The sequence below is a fragment of the Lytechinus variegatus genome, chromosome 1 (assembly GCF_018143015.1).
Source record: "Lytechinus variegatus isolate NC3 chromosome 1, Lvar_3.0, whole genome shotgun sequence".
In the NCBI taxonomy this organism is placed as follows: domain Eukaryota; kingdom Metazoa; phylum Echinodermata; class Echinoidea; order Temnopleuroida; family Toxopneustidae; genus Lytechinus; species Lytechinus variegatus.
The window spans coordinates 26,597,072-26,617,581 of record NC_054740.1 but is presented as its reverse complement, the minus strand read 5'-3'; the positions used below and the strand labels follow the sequence as shown (position 1 = coordinate 26,617,581).

Sequence of the window (20,510 nt, the reverse complement as noted above, 5' to 3'; positions counted from 1 at the left end):
TTTATTTTGAATGGGCTTGACTTACATGTGAAGCATCTTGGCCCAGTGGATTAGTCTCCAACTTTGGAACAAAGGGTCGTGGGTTCAAATCCCAGCCATAGATAATTTCCTTCAGCAAGGAATTCATCCACAGTGTGCTGTACTCGACCCAGGTGAGGTAAATGGGTACCGGCAGGAAGTGATTACTCAAACAGCTGTGTGCACCGAATACATGTATACATAGATAGCCTAGCTTAAGGTGGTGTCACACCTTGGCGTTTTAGACAGCGTATGCCCGACGTATCAAAATTTCTCTAAAACGTCGGCATACGCTGAACTTTGATTTTTTTTTTCAACTCTGGGCGTATACTTAGCGTATTCATAACGAGTTGGACGTATACATAACGTATTAGTAACTTATATCGAACGCTTCGTTAACTTATAAGTAACGTATTCCAACGAATGCTTAGCGTATTGCTGGCGTACACAACTTATGCCCTACGATAGCCTAACTTACGCATAGCGCGCGGCAGCGTATTGCTGACGAACACGTGTCGTAGCCTATAAAAAGGCTGCCGCTCGATTATTCAAATCATAACCGCACGATACATCACCTATCAACACCACCGCCATGCCGAAGAAAACTCCTGTGAACCCCTACTTTATATACCAATTCCTATAAACATGATAAACGTTGTCAATACGCCATTATACGGTAGCTGTAAGTTATAAACACGTTCAGTAAGTTTTGTGGTCGTCCGGAGCACGTCTTCATACGTCAATATACGTTGGAGTTAAGTTACACATACGTTCAAAGCACGTTACTCATAGGTTAGAAGTTTTAGGGTACGCTGGACATTATCTCGACGTACATCGACTTATGAGTAACTTACGAGTAACGTGTGTCAACGTGTATCAACGATCGCGTAACTTGCCTACAACTTATGGCCCGCGTATGCGGGACGTATGAGCCATACGCTGGCATACGTCGAAAAATTTTGTGCTTGCACAAAATTTTTCGATGACCTTGCCGTATGACGACGTATACCAGCGTGTTTTAGCGTACTCTTAACGTATGCAAAACTTACCCGTTACGTATTCGACGTACGCCAGCGTATTCGCCAAATTCCTCATACGTCGGGCATACGCTGTCTAAAACGCCAAGGTGTGACAGCGCCTTTAGAGGGGTAGTAATAGCAGGGCCCGCTGTGAGAACACTTTTCGTAACGGAAGTGGCTAGCCTAAGTAAATATACCATTATTATTATTATCATTATTATGTTATTGTGGAAGCACCATGGTGTGGTGATTGTTTTGCACACACACCTTTAGGTCAGAGGGTCATGTGTTCGAATCCAACCTTGGAACTCATATCCTTTAGCAACACAACATCCACGCCTTGTTCAGAATTAGTCCACAAATTCAGGTAAAGCAACACACACGATTTTTAGCAAAATTGATGCATTCATACGCTCTGGCCATTGGGCTCTTATCAAAAACATTGCAGACTGCATATTCCCTTGCTAAAACTTAATCAATCATTAAAGTGGAAGTGCCGTGGTGTAGCAGTTCTAACTCTCGCCTTGTAATCAGAGGGTCGTGTGTTCGAATCTCACCAAGGCCTAGCGTCCTTTGGCAAGGCGTCAATCCACACTTTGCCACTCTCACCCAGGTGCTAATTGCGTACCGGTAGGAAACAACTGTCACTGTGGTTAGTTTAACAAGTGTGCGCCTAACAGGCTGCTTGAAATGCTATGAATTCAGTGACCAAGTAATAATAATTGTGAAGCGCTTTGAGCAGTCCTAAATCGATAAAGCACTATATAAATGCCAATTATTATTATTGTTATTATTATCATTGAGCACTAATATTGCCTCACTCGGGTGGAAAAGGAATTAGCACATGAAACCAAAAGACGTTTAAGATATGGGTGATATGGTTAAAATCATGAACTTTGAATAAACTTGGGGTAACAAAGTAGCCTTGTGGCTCAGTGATGTAGATGACAATATTTGAAGCAGGGGTTAATACCTCTAACATGATTACAATGCAAGGTGAAAATGAAACATAATAAACTATAAACAACTTTTGGTGCAAGTGGGACATTGATTTATTCACAACAATCGGGTTTTGAACAAATTTGAGGCAGTATTGTTCATTCATCTTGAGCTTGTTTACTCCAATGAAAATGACCTGAGGAGGCCGGGGTTGTTGATCAAATTGATCAAACTGATCAAATTTCTTGAGAAAAAAAAAGCTTTGCTGATGAAGCTCAGTGAAATGCAATTTGTGCAATGACATAGGGTAGAACAGGTACAAATGAATACAGGACAGGTTACATAAATGAACATGTCACATATATGTCAATTGTGTTTTAACAAGTTTGTCACATGTACATGAATCAATGCTACCTCTAGTATCATGGTGGGAAATTTTGAGTTTTGTCACCACTTTGTATCTATTTAAAAATACAAGAAAACTAGAAAACTGAATCTTTTTGTCATTTAGACATATACAAATGATGGAATTTTAGGAAACAGCTACAAAACAGTGATTTCTGTTCATTCTTTGCAACTTTGCCCTACTGTATTTCTTTTACATCTCTTTCAATAAGTTTCAGTTAATCAGCTTTTTCACTGGCACATTATCATGTTTAACAAGGTTTTTATCATTTCCTAACTTTGATCAAACTTCCCATCTTATTCAACCAGTTTCACTACAACATTTTGAAAACACCGGAATGCAAACAAAATTCAATCACATCACATTTGGTGGATTTTTGTAATATTCTCTCCAATCATACTATCTAAAGATAGCCAATCTGCATGAAACCTAAACCAAACACAATGCATTGCCATGCCAACCTACCTGTTTTATACTATTGTGTTATTCCATTTTGCAACTCTATTATACATGCATGTAATGATCTTTGTTCACCCAATCAGGTGTGGGAGGGAAGGCCTGTGGGCCATGGCCATTAAAGTTAACCTATTCTCTACCCAGGCTACCTGGTTGGGTGAAAAGGGTCTAAAAACTATTTGTATTTTTGTACTATTTCTTAATCTTGCATTGTACATGCTGTTTTTTTTTATTAAGTGCCGAATGAAATAATAATAATATATATTAACAACTTCAAAAAATGTTTCAATCCTAAAGGGGGCTTATAGCTAAACGTAAAATCGTGCATTCACATTGATTATCTCTTAAAATCTTAAGCCAACATGCTAGTCATGTTTACATGTTATACTTATAGCATCATCCATCTTCGTTTAGAATGTACATGTATGCATCTACATGTATTTTCAGAAATAATCCAATGAAGTACTAAATACTGTAGCTCTCAGGAACAATGCTATTCTAAAACGTTAAAAAAAATTGTAAAAACATAAGCTGTAATACATGTAGAGCACTTGCTCCTTAATAAAGAGTCAATTTGGACTTAAAGGGATAGTCCAGGCAAAAGGTATTTATACCTCAATAAATAGAGTGAAATTCACAGAGCAAATGCTGCAAATTTGATCAAAATTGTATGACAAGCGACAAAGTTATTGAAGTATAAAGATTTGCAAACTTGAAACAGTTCTATGCATGTATTTATAAATATTCATTTGGTGGGCTGATGATGTCATATCCCCACTTGTTCTTTTGTATTTTATTTTATTGAAATCAGGTTTATTCAATTTTTTTTACTAAGAATTAAGACACTTGGATTGACAACTGATTAAGTGCATTAATTATTCATTGCTGCAACTTATTTCATAATGGAGACACATCGTTTCCACATGTTTGGAAAAATGAAACAAATATAATTTCATGTAAGAATATAAGAAAAAGGAAAGTGGGGATGTGATATTATCAGCTTACCAAATGAATATTCATGACGAAGTGCATATAACTGTCTTCACAAAATATTCCTAAAATTTAAAATTCAATAACTTTGTTACCTGTAATCCAATTTCAACCAGATTTTCAGCATTTTGCTCTGTGAATTTTACCCTATTTATTCAGATATAAATATTTTCAGCCCAGAGCATCCCTTTAAACCATGCATGCATTAGTCTATTAACATGACCAGGGTAGATGTTTCAAAAGAGTTAATTGACACTTAAAGTCAAGCTTACATGCCAATGCACTATTATTTAACGTGTAATCTAATTGATGGATACACGGTAGTGCATCTCCCATGCACATGATCTGACAAGTATGGTGATGCATTATACCACAAGCAACTGAAATTTAAGTGCGACTCTATTAAAGTCACACTTAAATCTGTGTGAAACACCAAAGTTTTAAACATTTAGGCTGCGTTTGAAATTTTACTGGTTCATAACCTTTTTCAAACCACGTTTCCGAATGCCTGTTCAATTTTCAACAACTTCCATTTCCAGCCCACTGCAGTCTCCATGTAAATACATGTACCTTTTCAAACAGAATTCAACAACAACAACAAACGCAGTTTCTTTTCAATAGACAGCTTTAATAGCATACATGGTAGCCTCAGGGAGAGTGTAATTAAACTAATGGTAGATCCCTAAAATCCCTAACTGAAAGAATTGCAGAATTCATGAATATTGACTATCTGTATTCCTAGCAGCTGAGATGCATCTTATCTTGCAGTATCATTCAGTTGACTTCAGTCTCTAACTTACATCAAGAAAGGGATGATTTGATTGATGCTTAGCAGTTAGGTACGTGGGGAAAAATGCATAGCTGAAATGGGCTGAACTTTTCAAAACAGAGCTGCAATTAAAAACTGATTGATTATTGTGCAGGGGAAAGGGAATAGAGAGTATATGTAGATGGAAAGAGGGATAAAAATGGAAAGAGAGGGAGAGCAGGGCCACTGTAAGTAACCACAAATAAAAGAGAGTTGAAAAAAGTTGATTTTATACACAAAAAAACACATCATTATCATTATTCAATGGAAATTCACACACAAAAACTAAAATAAGCTGAAGAAAAAAAATGAAAAACATGAGATCAACTTTAAAGCTGAACTCCCATGCCCCTCGGAGTGAGAGACGGTGAGAGTAAGAGAGAGAGACACACACAGAAAGAGATAGAAAGGAAAAATAAAACAAAAAGGAGTAAAGGAGAGAAAGGAATAAAACAGAGAAAGAGGGGTTGACAATTACATGTACATGAGTGAGGGGAAGAAGAGACAGTGAAAAGGTGTGAGAGAGAGAGAGAGAGAGAGATGGAAAAATAATCAGAAAAAGGTCACTGGAGAGACACAGATTAAAAAAAAAAACAACAGGTGACATCCATTAAATCACTCTATCAGATTGGTCGAGACAAATACATGTACCAGGCATTCCGAAGGAAAACGAGACTTGTAAATACAACACCATGAAGGAATAGATGAAAATCTTTAAAAAAAAATAAAAATAAAAATCTTGAAAATTAAAAGCGAACAATGTGACACAGCCCTTGTGAAAGCGCCAGCCGTCTGGAAGCAAATATTAGCAGAACATGTGCGTGACTAGATGGCCCATCTGATGTGGGAAAATAGTCGTAGGATCCGAGATTGGGTAACAAAAAGTCATGATTTTTCGAAAGGTTAGCACTCTTTTGCGTCTCTCTGTCCCTCATGCTTTGCCAACAGAGCAATTTCCTCCTCATAAAGGCTCAATTCATTCCCGTCATCCGATCTCTCTTATCCCCCCTTTTCCTTCCCTCTTCTTTTTTCATCTTTGAGAGGTTTTATTTCAGTGATTCGTTGTCATTAATCAGTTGGTGTTTTCACCCCCCCCCCCCCATCTCTCTCTCTACTCCCTTCTAGGGTGCATTCATGTCTGTTCTTTCACATAAACACATGTACATGTACTGTTCGTATTTTCTAGCCTTGGCTTTTTCTCTCATAATGGACAGCTATTAAAGAGGTCAACTATGGCCTATAATGCTACTGTACTTACTGGTCAGATAATGCAAGTTAATGTCTAACTCAAATAGTCAAAAATTTCACTGACTAATTTGTTCTGAGTCAATGAGATGCGAGTATTTCAGTAGCTTTATTAAATAGAGGTTGTTCGTTTCATGAGATTCTCGCCTTTATGGTTTGGGGCTATTTTGCCCCCAAAGTGCTCAAAAGAGCATTTGCAAATAAAACCCAAAACTTTGAATTCTCAAAATTATTGTGTACCTAAAATATCATGGGGGTAATGTTTGTGGGAAATGTAGAAGACGCCATTCAGTTAAAAAAAAAGTCGTAGCTCAGTCATAAGGTGTATAGTGGCCTTAAGGTGGCTTCACACCCACTAGATCTCCATATTTTCCTGTAGATTTTAATACATTTTTTTCCCTGGCTCCATTTTTGAGCCTACCACCACAATTTTGATACGTTGTATTATATCACATATCAGATACTATAGGAACTTAAAGGTGTTCTTTATTAGTTTAGCAAGGCTCTTTTGGGCATCTCAGGGGCGCATTCGCTCCTAGCCCCCATGTATTTTTTTCCCTGGTACGGAATGAGTAGCAGACTCGCAATAAAAACCTGGATGGGGATTGATCCAAGTTGGGAGTGGGGTAGATTTCCCATTCACGGAATAGCGGGTAATTTTGGTTTTCAAGCTGGTCTGAAAGCTCCTATAATATACCTCATTCAGTCATCCCTCGACGAAAAATTTCTTCCTATCCAGAAGGCCCACAAGAGTGTTATGACCTTAGATAAAGCTTGCACGATAATCCCAACCATTCAAAAGAAGATGCAGTGGTGATCACATCTTCTATTGAAGTTTGATTTTGAATTGTCCAGTCCAGTTTTGTCCCAAAGCGTTATGATTTCCGACCGGTATTAAATCATGGAGGTCAGTGCCTCCTCTTTTATTAAAGAGCACAAGGAGCAAAGTTATGAGTAAATACAATGCCTATGAGAAATGAGCTGTGAAGTATGGCATGGTGCATCATTAAGTAATTTGACTGCTGACAAACTTCTCCAATATTTCTAATTTTGCCTCTCTCCTCCACCTGTTTTTCCTTCTATCTTTCCACCCATCCCCTACGCCCTACTCCCCCCCCCCTTCCCTCCTCCCTCTCTCAAACACACATTACTCTCAATATCTATTTCAAAACCTTTTTTTTTTTCTCTTTGAATGTTGTCACAAAGCTTTACAATTGATTGCATGATTGATGTCAATGCAATCAATTGCAAAAAATAAGAAATAATGAAGAGAAAGAGAATAACGAAGAAAAAGAATAACAAAGAGAAAGAAAAACAAAGAGAAAGAAAGAATAACAAAGAGAAAGAATAACAAAGAGAAAGAATAACAAAGAGAAAGAAAGAATAACAAAGAGCAAGAATAACAAAGAGAAAGAAAGAATAACAAAGAGAAAGAAAGAATAACAAAGAGAAAGAAAGAATTACAAAGAGAAAGAAAGAATAACAAAGAGAAAGAAAAAATAACAAAGAGAAAGAAAAAATAACAAAGAGAAAGAAAGAATAACAAAGAGAAAGAAAGAATAACAAAGAGAAAGAAAGAATAACAAAGAGAAAGAAAGAATAACAAAGAGAAAGAAAGAATTACAAAGAGAAAGAAAGAATAACAAAGAGAAAGAAAGAATTACAAAGAGAAAGAAAGAATAACAAAGAGAAAGAAAGAATAACAAAGAGACAGGAAGAATAACAAAGAGACAGAATCGCAAAGAGAAAGAAAGAATAACAAAGAGAAAGAAAGAATAACAAAGAGAAAGAATAATAAAGAGAAAGAACAACAAAGAGAAAGAAAGATAGAAAGCAAAAAAGAAGATTATATTCATCTGAGAAAATAAAGATTTCAAACTAACAGTGTTCACAACACACAATGCAAACTTTTGATTCTTGGTTCTTGTTCAATCTCACTTCTATCTAGATTTAGGTTAGGAAATGCGCCGTGACTGATGAAGTTATCAAAGAAGGTGATAGAACGAAGCAAATACTCTAGTTCTAATCTCATAATATGAAGCTTCATAATGAAAATGCTATCTCATTTTTACTCCATCTTTCAGTTAACCCCCCTGTCAATCAAACTGTTGTTTTATTCATGAGATTTCAAATACCCAACTCCAAAATACCAATCAAATTCTTTTTTTTCAAGGTCATTTGGGAGATACAATATGCTCACATATCAAATCTGCAAAACTGTTCTTGATACATATGAAAGACATAGAACACTTAACAGATATTAATATCCCATTATCGGGGGGGGGGGGGGCTTGGCAACACACAATACATGTATGTTCACCTTCTTGACTTCCTGGGCAGCATTCCAAGAAGTGCTGTAGAAAAAAAAGAGCAACTACTCACTAACTGAGGCAGTGTCTTGACTTTTAGAGGTAGATATATCAATCCCCATTGTGGTGATGATGTTTGGCCATTTGAGGCAAGATTGGGATGTTTGATAGTTGTGAGCATATCCAAAAAGTCCTTTGGTCCATAAACTGGTCGAAAGTTGCCTAAATCTGTAAAAAAAAATAATGATGAAAATATATGAATAAACCAGTACATAAAGAAATAGATAGATGGATGGATGGATGGATAAATGAATAAATGAATAAATAAATAAATAAATAAATGAATGAATGAATGAATAAATAAATAATAAATAAATTAAAAAAATAAAAATAAATAGGTAAATAAATAAATAAATACCAATCCTCATATTCTGCATCAAGCTGCGCCAATGTGTTGATTATGAATGCATTGTCGCTACATTGTACAGCGCGCGGATATCCGATTATCCGGCCTCTTGGCCGTGTTGTTAATAAACCACACACTCCCACTCAATACTCTGTCTGGTAAATTATCCTTTATTTTATTAAGACTGGCGTGGTGGCAGCTTGTGGTCTGAACCTAAGGCCCTAAGGTGATCCTACCAACAGTCCGATAATTCTTACTCTATACAAGGGGCCAGGCGCTCCGTTAGACTAACGGTGATAGGTTTGAGTTATTTTGCATTTTGAGTGTGTAGTCCCTTCACCTTAAATTCATGTGCAGTATGAATAGTTGCTCGAAGATACATGTGGGCGTGTCCGCGGCCAAGGGCACGGCCTCGCGAGAGGGCCTGGCGGTTAATAGTAGAATGGAGCGATGCTCCAATCCTTGTAACACAGTTACATCTCCTTATTTCCATGCATTGTGTGGTTTTGATGAGAATTATGAACAGAAAGAAGTGAAAATAGAGATTAGGAGTGCATGTGAGGTGAATTTAATTAGTGAATCAATGGCCGAGATATTGGGATTGGAGATATTGATTGATGAGATGGTGATTGAAGATGAGTACAATGAAATATCTAAACATGTCAGCAGAAATTATATTATTGGCCTCACTTATTTTCCACTCTTTCGTGATGGCCTAGAATTACAATTTGATGGGTTGGTTGTTGAGGATGACGCCATGACATTAAATGCTGGAATTGTTGCTGGTGCCCCATTTATGGAGGCAAATGACATATCCGTTAGACCAGCTAGGCATCTGATCACATTCAGTGATGATTCTGTTTTCTTCTATCATAGTAAACCAAGTGGTGTCATGAGTGACAAATCTTTGGTGTGCAAGAATACTTGTGTAGATCTAGATCAGTTTACTCATGATGAGATTGGTGGCAATGTTGATCCTATGCATGTGGTGTCTAGGCCAGACCCCATTGTTATAGTCCCAGGGAATGGTGAGCAAGATCTTTGTGTCTACTCAGATGAGAGTCGACCGAATCTGAGTGTTGTGTCTAAGGATGTCCACTCCTCGGAGTCTGAATGTTCCGCCAATTGTGTAGAGTCAAGTGGGGTTACTCAAAACCGACCGAACAGGAATAGTGAAGTTGTTCACAATACTCCCCTAGTGCATGATGTTGATGAGCATAGGCCTACATCTGATATTGTGCCTGAAACATCCGACAAGTTTCGTATGCCTGTCTCGAAGGCTCGGACTCATCTGTCAGGTTCTGGTTTGACCAACGAAGAAGTGCGGTTGCCTGAGCTCGAAGATTTGCACTCGCCCGTTTCGGTCTGCTCGTTGCACAAGCCCGATTCTATCGTTTCGCTGCTCATGTCCGATTCTCACATTTCGCTGCGCTCGCCCGATTCGTTCGATTATAAGTCATGCTTGCCTGATTCGATCGTTTCGCCATGCTCGCATGATCCGGTACATGTAGCTGATCAGTCAGACTTAACCGATTCGGATCCACTCAACAACCGGTTTTCGTTCGTTTCGCTCAGTGATGATTTCGTGGTTGAGTTGGACTCTATTAACATACCGACATCTCCACACCCACCTGGTCATTCACACACTACACCTTACATACATGAAACTTCACAACCCCCTTACGATGATCCTGATTGTACACAGTGCTTACAGTCACATGACTTTTCACACACTGATAGCCTAAGTGACCTTACACCGGCCATTCTTCATACCATCGAGATGACTGACGACCACCCTCGTCGCTACCCACCAGATTCTGCAGAAGCCGTGACCAGTCCATCGTTCAGAGATGTCGAATCATGTCACCTTTGATTCCACTCCACTGAAGATAGCCTGTTGTGCCGATGGCCACGACCCTCCATCACACTATGTTGCCAATGATCACGGTTCGTCAGAGACAGTCGCCCATGGTGCCCACAATCACAGCTCTTCAGTGACAGTAGCCCGTGGTGCCTATGATTACGGTTCCTCAGAGACAGTAGCCTGTGGTGCCCATGATCACGGTTCCTAAGAGACAATAGCCCGTGGTGCCCATGATCACGGTTCCTCAGAGACAATAGCCTGTGGTGCCCATGATCACGGTTCGCCTTCCTCGAGAGCCCATGCTTGCTTTGACGCTGACCTTCAGATGACAGCCAGCCCTACCGACCACCCTCAACTGACAGCCTGCGGTTTCCCTGACCCTCCAGGGCCCCACGCTGATGACGGCATACATATGTTACCGGCCCCTACTCCATTTGCCATTCCTTTGCTGAGTAGTCCCACACCCATCCCTCCTGACATCCCTGAATGTTCTAGTAAGGTGCCTCTGCCCCTTTCTCACAGAGACAGTAGCCCACCCATACGTCCCAATCTTTCCCAAGCCACAGGTTCCAGTCCCCATACGGCATTCCATATCTTTCAGTCTGGTATCACCTCTGATATCCCAGCAGCGGATGATGACTACCTGATCCAGCCTTGCCTCTTCACCACAGCACGTGACCAACCTCCAGAATTTTCCCCTCTCGTACGTCAAGCCCTGGACTTTCATTCCCCTGCCCCATTGCTAGCCATCCCTTTGGACCCCCATCTACCCCACATCATATGATTTGTGCTCATTAGGTCTGGATCTTATATGTTGTCTGTGTTGACTTTTTGCATGTACATTTTTCAGGTTGTGCTACATTAAACTGCTGTTTACCCCCATGTTGTATTTTTTTTTCTTCAACCTGGCTTAATTGTGTTTGATTATATACAATGTACTTTCAAATTTCTTTTTTCCTTTTTTAACGTGTATTTTGACACTGTAATTAGAGTTAACTGTTGATATATGTTTAGGATAATTGCTGAGTTTAGGATGTGACTTTTTCGATGTTTGTTGACGTGTGAGTTAGTGTATTTGATATTTGCTCACTTGTTTATTACATTGGAGGTAGACAGTGTGCTGAGTATTAATGTTTGAAGAGTTGACTGGACTGGATTGACTGAAATGGTTGTTTCATGAATGAGGGTAAGGTGCAAGAATGTACCATGATGCAGGTTGTGTGTTCCTATGAAGTGAAGGTGGGATGAAAAGATAGAGTGAAGAGGTAGAGTGTAAGGTGCAAGAATGTACCATGATGCAGGTTGTTATGTTTTCCTACTAGTATGAAGTGAAGGTGGGATAAAGAGATAGAATGAAGAGGTAGGGTGATGAAGATATTACTACTTGATTGTTAGTGGAATTGTAAATGACAGCTGATGGTAAATGAGAGGTAGCAGAACTCTTGATGTTTGATTTAATGTATGGTTTGTACTGTTTACACCAGCATACAGTTTAATTATGGAGTAATGTTTTCATAGTTTATTGACAAGTAAATAGTAATTATTGGTAGAAATATAATCCTCATGTTTTGGTTTGCTATTTTGCCTTACACTAATGTTTAGATTACTTACTAGAGACATTTGTTTATTGATGCATAGCATATCATATCCTTATTTCATTTGGATTGAATATAGTCTTATTATATAATTGTTTATCATCATACCTGTCATGTATCTGTTATTGTTGTTTTATCATTAATTTGGTATAGGCATTATGAACAAATTGTATCCTCCTTTGCTGGTGGGATATTGTATGTATTTGACTTTAACATAACAGAGCATTTATGTAAATATGTTTGTATGTCAATTGATAGGCAGGATTTATTATGTATGTAGGCAATTTTATTATTTGAAAGTTTTTTGCTCTTCATGGATAAGAATCTGATTGGAGTTTTGTATAGCATTATTTATCTTTTTAGAGTGTCATTGTATTTTATTGCTGTGTTTTATTATTTTAGCAGACTTACCCCATTCACCAGTTTTGAATATACAGTATATTAAGGAGATAAAGATAAAATGTTAAATGGTTTATGTGTTTGTTAAAACTACTTATTAGTGAGGATTTGTAATGTGTATTTTTGGATGATTGCTGAAGTTTAATGGGATTTTTTTATGCAAGTTATTTGCAAGTAGTAATGATTTGTATGTTGAAAAACATTTGATCGGTTTTTAGTTTGTGATGATTTAAAGTGTTGAAAGGCAATTTAATATTTTATGCTGTAAAGAGAAAGTAAAACAAATGAGATTTGCTTAACAATTTTTGATTTGTTAATGGATTAGTTGGTGATACATAGAATTGTGTTGTTAGATTTAGAAGAGTTGTTTTTGTTACTAATGGTTGGATAGTTTAGATATTGAGGGAGAAGATAATATGAAGGAAAAATGAGTCACGCCAATGTGTTGATTATGAATGCATTGTCGCTACATTGTACAGCGCGCGGATATCCGATTATCCGGCCTCTTGGCCGTGTTGTTAATAAACCACACACTCCCACTCAATACTCTGTCTGGTAAATTATCTTTTATTTTATTTAGACTGGCGCAGGAACATAATTTTCTTCTTCTTTTTGGTGGGGGAGGGGGAATTTTCACAATCTACTGCCTAAATCTGCTGCATTGGTTAAGCTTTAACATGGAGGTGAATGGGGATTTTCCAGGGCTCTTATGAGCATTTTGGGGGTGAAATCTAGTACGCAGACACAGACCCTGATTGAAACTTTGATCAACAAGTGTGTCTCCACGCAAAGACTAGCACATACAAAACTTGCTGTTTCAATTATAAGCGAGAGAGTCTTCAGTACACAAGACATGAATAGGCTGCAATTCAGACCCTTTACTTGAGTGAAGGGTTTGCACAGCAAACTAGGTGAAACCACCCAGAGACCCCGTGCAATTTTTCCCCCGTTCTGCATACATGTACGGCGGTTTGGGGGTGTAATAAGGTAATGGACAGGGATATGCCTTTATTGAACCCTGAAATAATTGAGGGGTGTCTTCAAAACTGATTTAAAGTGAAATAAAATGGGTCTTGAGGATTTATTATCTTGGGAAAATTGCTGTTCAGTGCTACATGTATTACCATCATTATCGTTTCATCATTTTTACGTTTAACATGAAATACTTTCTGGTCATGATTTTGAATGATGGAGTAAACTGCCAGAAAATAATTGTGAAAGACTATTTGAAATGCACTTAAAATGGTATGTATACATCATTGGAATCTCAATACTAGTATGTTATCAGAGTCAATTAACTCTTCCAAAGATTTTATATGTATCAACACAGAAGTCCGGAAATGTACGGACCTGTTATTTGTTGTATTTTGAAAATAAGGCATTTGACGAGCACATATTTGCAGGATATTATTATTCAGGATATCCTTCCTCGATATTCATAGAAAAGAAATGATAACTCACAATGAACATACCTTTACTTGTGCTATAAAAACTAGTTAACACAGTGCACGTGGTCTACACACTGTATTGTCTGCAAACAGTAATAGTGGATCAAGCTTTTTTTTCCCAATTTTTATGAATGCAAAGGGGAATGTTAAACTAACGTCCTACCTGGCTCCTCAGTTCCAAGTTCATTCCAGTGGGATCTGAGTTCATTCTGCTCTGATAGTGGTCTCTGTAATGAGGCAGAAAGAGAGTTAGAGAGAGAGGGGGATAGAGAAAGAAAAGACATAGAGGAAGAAGGAAGGAAGGAAAGAGAAAGAAACAAGGAACAGAAGAAAGAAAGAAAGAAAGAAAAAAAGAAAGAAAGAAAGAAAGAAAGAAAGAAAGGAAGGAGATCAGTAGAATTTATACAGAGAGAGAGGGGGGAAGAGAGCAGAAGAGAGATGGCAGTAAAAAGGAGTGAGTGAAGAAAGATAGAAAGAGAATGGACAGGGAGGGGAAAGAGGGAACAAGGATAAGAAGGAAATGGAGAAAGAGAGGGAGAGAGAGAGTAGGAAAAATGGGACAGAAAGACAAGAGAAAGATACACAGGTAAATGCATAAATTCAATGTTTCATGATACAAAGATCACAAGAAAAAAAGTTTGAGAGGATAGAGAAATGTTGAATGTAGAATGAAGGAGAAATTTAAATAACGGTCAGGAGCATACAAAGAGGAAGAAATTCCATGTGAAAGAGAGGGTGGTTAGGGAGAGGTGAGGGGAGGAAAAGAAAAGAAAAAGATTGGTAATTAACTAAGACATTTACCATCCTTCGCTGATCTTGGGTAGATATGGACATACTGAATTGTAATTATTATAAAATGAGCCAGTGACTTGATAAACTGGAGCAGAATTTCATTCCAATTATTAAATTTTATTCTTTTCTACCTCACTTTTTCAGGATAAAGACATGGACCACCAAATACATTGAAATTAGATTACTCATATTCAATTAGTCCTTTGTTCTCACTTCCTTGTAAAATTAAATTTTGGATGATTATTAATCACAGGACTAAAAGTAAGACAACAGGAATGATTAGTCACATGAAGGGCTCTCGACCAATCAAAAAGTAAGACATTTTCAGTTAAGGAAATAAAAGATATAAGAAAAGATTACATGGTTCAGTACTGCTTACCTATATCATACAGTCCTAGACATAACAAGTCACCTTGGATATTTGGATTTGAAATTAAACTGAAGTTTATGAACATTATTCACAATGTAGTTCATTGCAACATTTTTGCAGAAAATATAAATTACTCTCTAAAACTTTTGGAGGCAACAATACAGCTGACCCCTGTTTTCTTTGCAGAGAGGTGTTGTGATTTTTAGTATGTTTGATCTGTTTTTCAATATTACTTCACAAAAAAAATCACTTCAATCAAATACATGGACATGAGGATGTATAAATCAAGTTTAAAAATAAAATATTGAATTTTCACAAGCCATCAAAACCCATTTCTATATGAACTCTGTGCATGACCTACATGTATGTAACAAGTGCACATTAATGATCAAGGAACACTGTACATCAACACCACACAAACATTCTGCCATCCCCTCATGTGTCTTTTGTGAAAGATGGGTGCATACTCTGCGGCCTGTATTCCAAAGTATGGAAAAAGACGACCATGATATCAATTGGCACTTTCAAGGAAAAAGTGTAATGTATCTACAACAATGCAATAAAAATGTATGCCTCGATTTGATTATTCCACGCTGAACCACAAAGAAACTGATATCCATGTGCATAAATATCTATTTCTCAGAATTATCCTCATGATAATAATTTAAAATTGCATTCATCATATTGCTGGACAAGATTTCCAACAGAGGACAAGATTTCCAACAGAGGTCAAGAGGAAAGTAGGTCTTTTGATACAGCTCTCAACAAAATGTTTCATATTATGTAATTATGACTTGATATCATGAACGAATCATATTTCACAGGAACGCTGAACAACCCAAGCGGAATGATAAAGGGTGTATAATTTTGTGGATTCTTGTTGTATAAAATATATACAAAATTCCATAAAAAAGACAATTTATTTGGATGCTTCTGACATTCATTTGATATAACATACAGGATTATAATGAATAAAAGTCCACTCCTACACAACACCATGATTATTTTGCATGTAGTCTCACATATGATAATAATAAAAATATTAAAAATAAGCATTTATATACATGTAGCCCCATCAACATGTATCTAGAAATACTCTATTCCGAGGCGCGATGTTATTATTAAACTTACCCTGGCTTTAGCTCGAGCTGCCCTTCAGCGCTCATGCATTCAAGGAATTAATCCTGTCGGGTACCCATTCACCTCACCTGGGTTAAGTGCAGCACAATGTGGATAACTTTCTTGCTGAAGGAAATTACGCCATGGCTGGGATTCGAAATCATGACCCTGTGTTTCAAAGTCAGAAGACTAATCCACTGGGCCACAAGGCTCCACCATATCTATATGTTTTTGTGCTGAAATACTATCTGACAGTGAATTTCTTTAGAAATTGCAACACTTTGTGTTTTATGTTCAACTGATGTTCGTTTCTTGAATCCTTTGAAATTATTTCCTTTATGCAATCAGGGTTTGAATAAATGAGGACGCTTGGAGCATTTGATACGCCTGTGGCCTGTAAAACAAAGCTTAGCAATCATCGTAGAAGAATATTTTCAAAATTGATAATACGACAATCTACAATCAATCGTGCAAATCAAGGGTACAGAGCTACCTCTCAAGCATTTTGGACTCTTGTTCATCCCCTCAAATTTCTGTCTCATGCAACTATCACAGCCTATCCCCATATACATTGTACACAATGTCTGTGATCTCACTCAGACTCACAGAAAATCTCATGCATAGCTGGTCTTTGAACTTGGCATCTCTGAGGGCATGATCAATCACTAACCTTTGTTTTTTAATTGGATGACCAACACTGATTGTAACAACTTTAACCTATGGAACATAATGTTGGAATTCAGTATAATGCACATGCTATCTTCCATTGAGGGGACATCAATATGCCCGTCCCCACCAAGGTTAAGGCAAAAAATCAATAGGATTAAATCATTTTTCAAATTGTCTGGATGCAAGTGGTGTACAGATGGGGGGGTGGGGGTGCTTGCCCCAAAGATTTTACATGACCAAGAAATAAAAACAAAAAAGAGAAAAGTAGAGAAGGGTGATAAATAATATTACATGTAAATGTTAAAGATTATGTCAAAATCTATAACAAAATTAGATTTTTTATGTTTTATGAACTACATGTAGACCAATACACTTACAAAGATAGGATGGTAATTCAACAAATATCCCCAAATGTGGCCAAAATTCATTGACCTCACATGACCTTTGACCTTGATCATGTTACATGAAACTTGCACAGGATATTCAGTGATACTTGATTACTCTTATGTCCAAATTTCAAAAGTCAGATCAATAAACTTGCAAAGTTATGATGGTAATTCAACAGATACCCCCATTATGTCCAAAGTTCATTGACCTTTGACCTTGGTAATGTGACCTAAAATGCGCACAGGATGTTCAGTGATATTTGGTTACTCTTATGTCCAAGTTTCATGAATCAGATCAAAAAACTTTTTAAGTTTTGATTGTAATTCAACAGATACCCCAAATCGGCCAAAGTTCATTGACCCTAAATGACCTTTGACCTTGGTATGTGACGTGAAACTTATGCAGAATGTTTGGTGATACTTGATTAACCTTATGTACAAGTTTAATGAACTAGGGCCATATATTTTCTAAGTTATGATGACATTTCAAAAACTTAACCTCAGGTTAAAATTTTGATGATGATTCCCCCAACATGGTCTAAGTTCATTGACCCTAAATGACCTTTGATCTTGGTCATGTGACATGAAACTCTGATAGGATGTTCAGTAATACTTGATTAACCGTATGGCAAAATTTCATGAACTCGGTCCATATACTTTCTAAGTTATGTCATTTCAAAAACATAACCTTAGGTTAAGATTTGATGTTGACGCCACCGCCGTCAGAAAAGCGGCGCCTATAGTCTCACTTTGCATTGCAGGTGTGACAAAAATCAATTTGAAAGACCAAAGTTTTCAATAAGTCTCTAGTAATAATGTGTTGCTTGCATTCATGAACTTAACTTCTCCAATGAGATGACAGAAAGTGAAAGGGCTGGAAGAAGATCCAGAAGTAGTCTAGAATAGGTCTACATGTATACTGTATATCTCCCTCCCCCTACATGTATATCGATATGCAAACATACACCCTCACAAAATGGAAAAAAAAGAGACAAAGCAGGAATGACTACACATTTTGAGTTATTCATGATATTATTTTGCACATCTGAAAATGGTAATGAAGAACCATGCTCTGAGCAGTGAAGCACATTTGGTCGGCCGGGCTGGTCCCCCTTCTAAACCTGGATAAATGATGATTGGGAGGCCAGCTGACATTAATTGAGAATGACATCGATTTACGAGATAAGGTGTTCACCGCGACAGGGCGCGGCCCATTACTTCTTAGCCAGTGGCGAGAATGCAGTAACGAGGTGCTAACGAGGCAATGTTTCAATGGAAAACCGAAGACCACTTATCTCAGAAAGAAAAGGTGAAAGTCAACCAGCATCTCACTTTCTTTCCTTTTCTCTCTTCCTCTCTCCCTCTCTCTCTACCTCCACCCCCCCCCTACCCTTCCCCTATGTCTCACAATCTCTCTCACCCTTCCCTCCCTCTCTATTCCTCCTTCCCTTCTTCTACATCTCTCCCCTTCCTTCTCGATTAAACAGTATTTAACTTTCTTTCCTCCTTCTCTCTCTCTTCTCATGGAATCTTATTATTCCTCTCTCTACCTCCACCCTTTTTCCCTTCCCTTTCATCTCCCACTCCCTCTCTCCCTTCCCACCCTACCCCACAATCACTTCTTCCCCCTACCTTCTTGATCAAGCAGCACCTGACTTTCTTTCATTCTATTTCTCTACCGCTCACTACCTCCACCCCCTCCCTTCTCCTTGCCTCTCACTTCCCCTTCCTTCCCCCCCTCCCTCCCTCCCTCACTCCTTCCACCCCTTCCACCCTCCCTCCCTTTCTCCATCTTCTCCTTCCCTCCATCCCATTTCTCTATCTCAAAATCTCCACCAACCCTCTCACTCCTTTCTCCCTCCCTCCCTCTCTCTCACTCTCTCTCATTCACACCCAAAGGCCCGAATTCACAAAGGATGTTTTTAAAACCCACGGTTTATGCAGATTTCCTGTATAAAGTACGCTTATTTTACCGCGTATATTAAAAAATGTCTAATGCTGATGAGCGCTTTTATCACAGTTCTTGACGCCTGTTGCCTTGGTTATCCATGCTACTTCATTCATGAGTCCACTGTTTTTATTCATGAGTCCACTCTTCAAACAGTGGACTCATGAATAAAATAGCGTATCTTGGCAAACTGTGACAAAAGCGCGCATCAGCATTGGACATTTTTTATACACGCACTTAATACGCGCTAAAATTATACAGGAAATCTGCATAAACCATGGACTCAACCGTGGGTTTTCAAAACCACCTTTGTGAATTCGGGCCAAAGAGAACTGAAATGGACCTCTTTAGGTCCATGATATGATGAAGGAACTATCCAAGATGAGGCAATGCTACATGTACCAAAGAAAATGTGAGTTTGATATTTATGTTGCCGCTTGAAATGTGATGGATTTTGGGGGAACGAAATGGATGATTTTCCTGTTGATAAGAATGCACACTAGAACTTTACACCTAAGTCCAAATAACAAAAAAGCTCAGTTTACAGGGAAATGTGCATGTCGGGACTTAGCCTAAGGTCCAGATGGTCCACAATATCTTCTTTAAAATAGAAATACATCTAAAGGATTAACTGCTATGCACAGTTTAATCAGAATATAAACATGTCTCATCATTATTGTTGCTCCAGTTATCATCATCAGTACTGACATTCTCTTTAATTTCGTGTTATTGTTAATATTACTATTTTATTTGGCAAATGGAATCATAATAAAATGCAAAAGATATCCTAACCTTTTGAACCCTGAATTAATTGGGATGGTCAGAGCCCTCACTCTAAATCATATGCTGATATCAAGCTTACAACCTAAATGAAGAAATACTTGTGAAAAATGACCTACTATTCTCATGATCCCAGCCCACCCATGCCAGCAGCAACTCTGTTGACCAGCAACCCGCCTGGCCTGGCTGATGTTGTGTAGCTTCCCATTTATCGATGATAATCTCAAATTATTACTCAAAATTACTATTTTGATCGAAGTAAAATTCATCAATAGCTTACGCATACTCCTTATATGACTCACCATGTATTATCCCACAACAGTGTAGCCCCCTTGGTAGGATAATATATTTTGGTCATTTTTTATGATAAAATCTTACAAATGAAAGTAATTTATGAACAATATTATAAATAGAAATCATCGACTGAATCTATCAAAGATAACGTCATTTTATACAAAAGGTCACCTGACATATCAAACACTTGCTTTTCAAGTCACACATGAATTGAAGCCAGTATTCCGGCTTTTAGGGTCCATGTGCGTTC

General features: G+C 37.9%; 1 protein-coding gene across 1 annotated transcript in view; it reads right to left on the bottom strand.

Annotated features, from left to right (window-relative positions):
* The window catches only part of LOC121410273 (TBC1 domain family member 19-like), a 56,037-nt gene that overhangs the window by 4,779 nt on the left and 30,748 nt on the right, over window positions 1-20,510 (bottom strand). The window contains exons 6-7 of the mRNA XM_041602249.1: window positions 14,066-14,129; window positions 8,264-8,418 (exon numbers count right to left, since the gene is read on the bottom strand). Coding sequence (XP_041458183.1) covers window positions 8,264-8,418; window positions 14,066-14,129 — 219 coding nt within the window. The remainder of the gene's footprint in view (window positions 1-8,263; window positions 8,419-14,065; window positions 14,130-20,510) is intronic.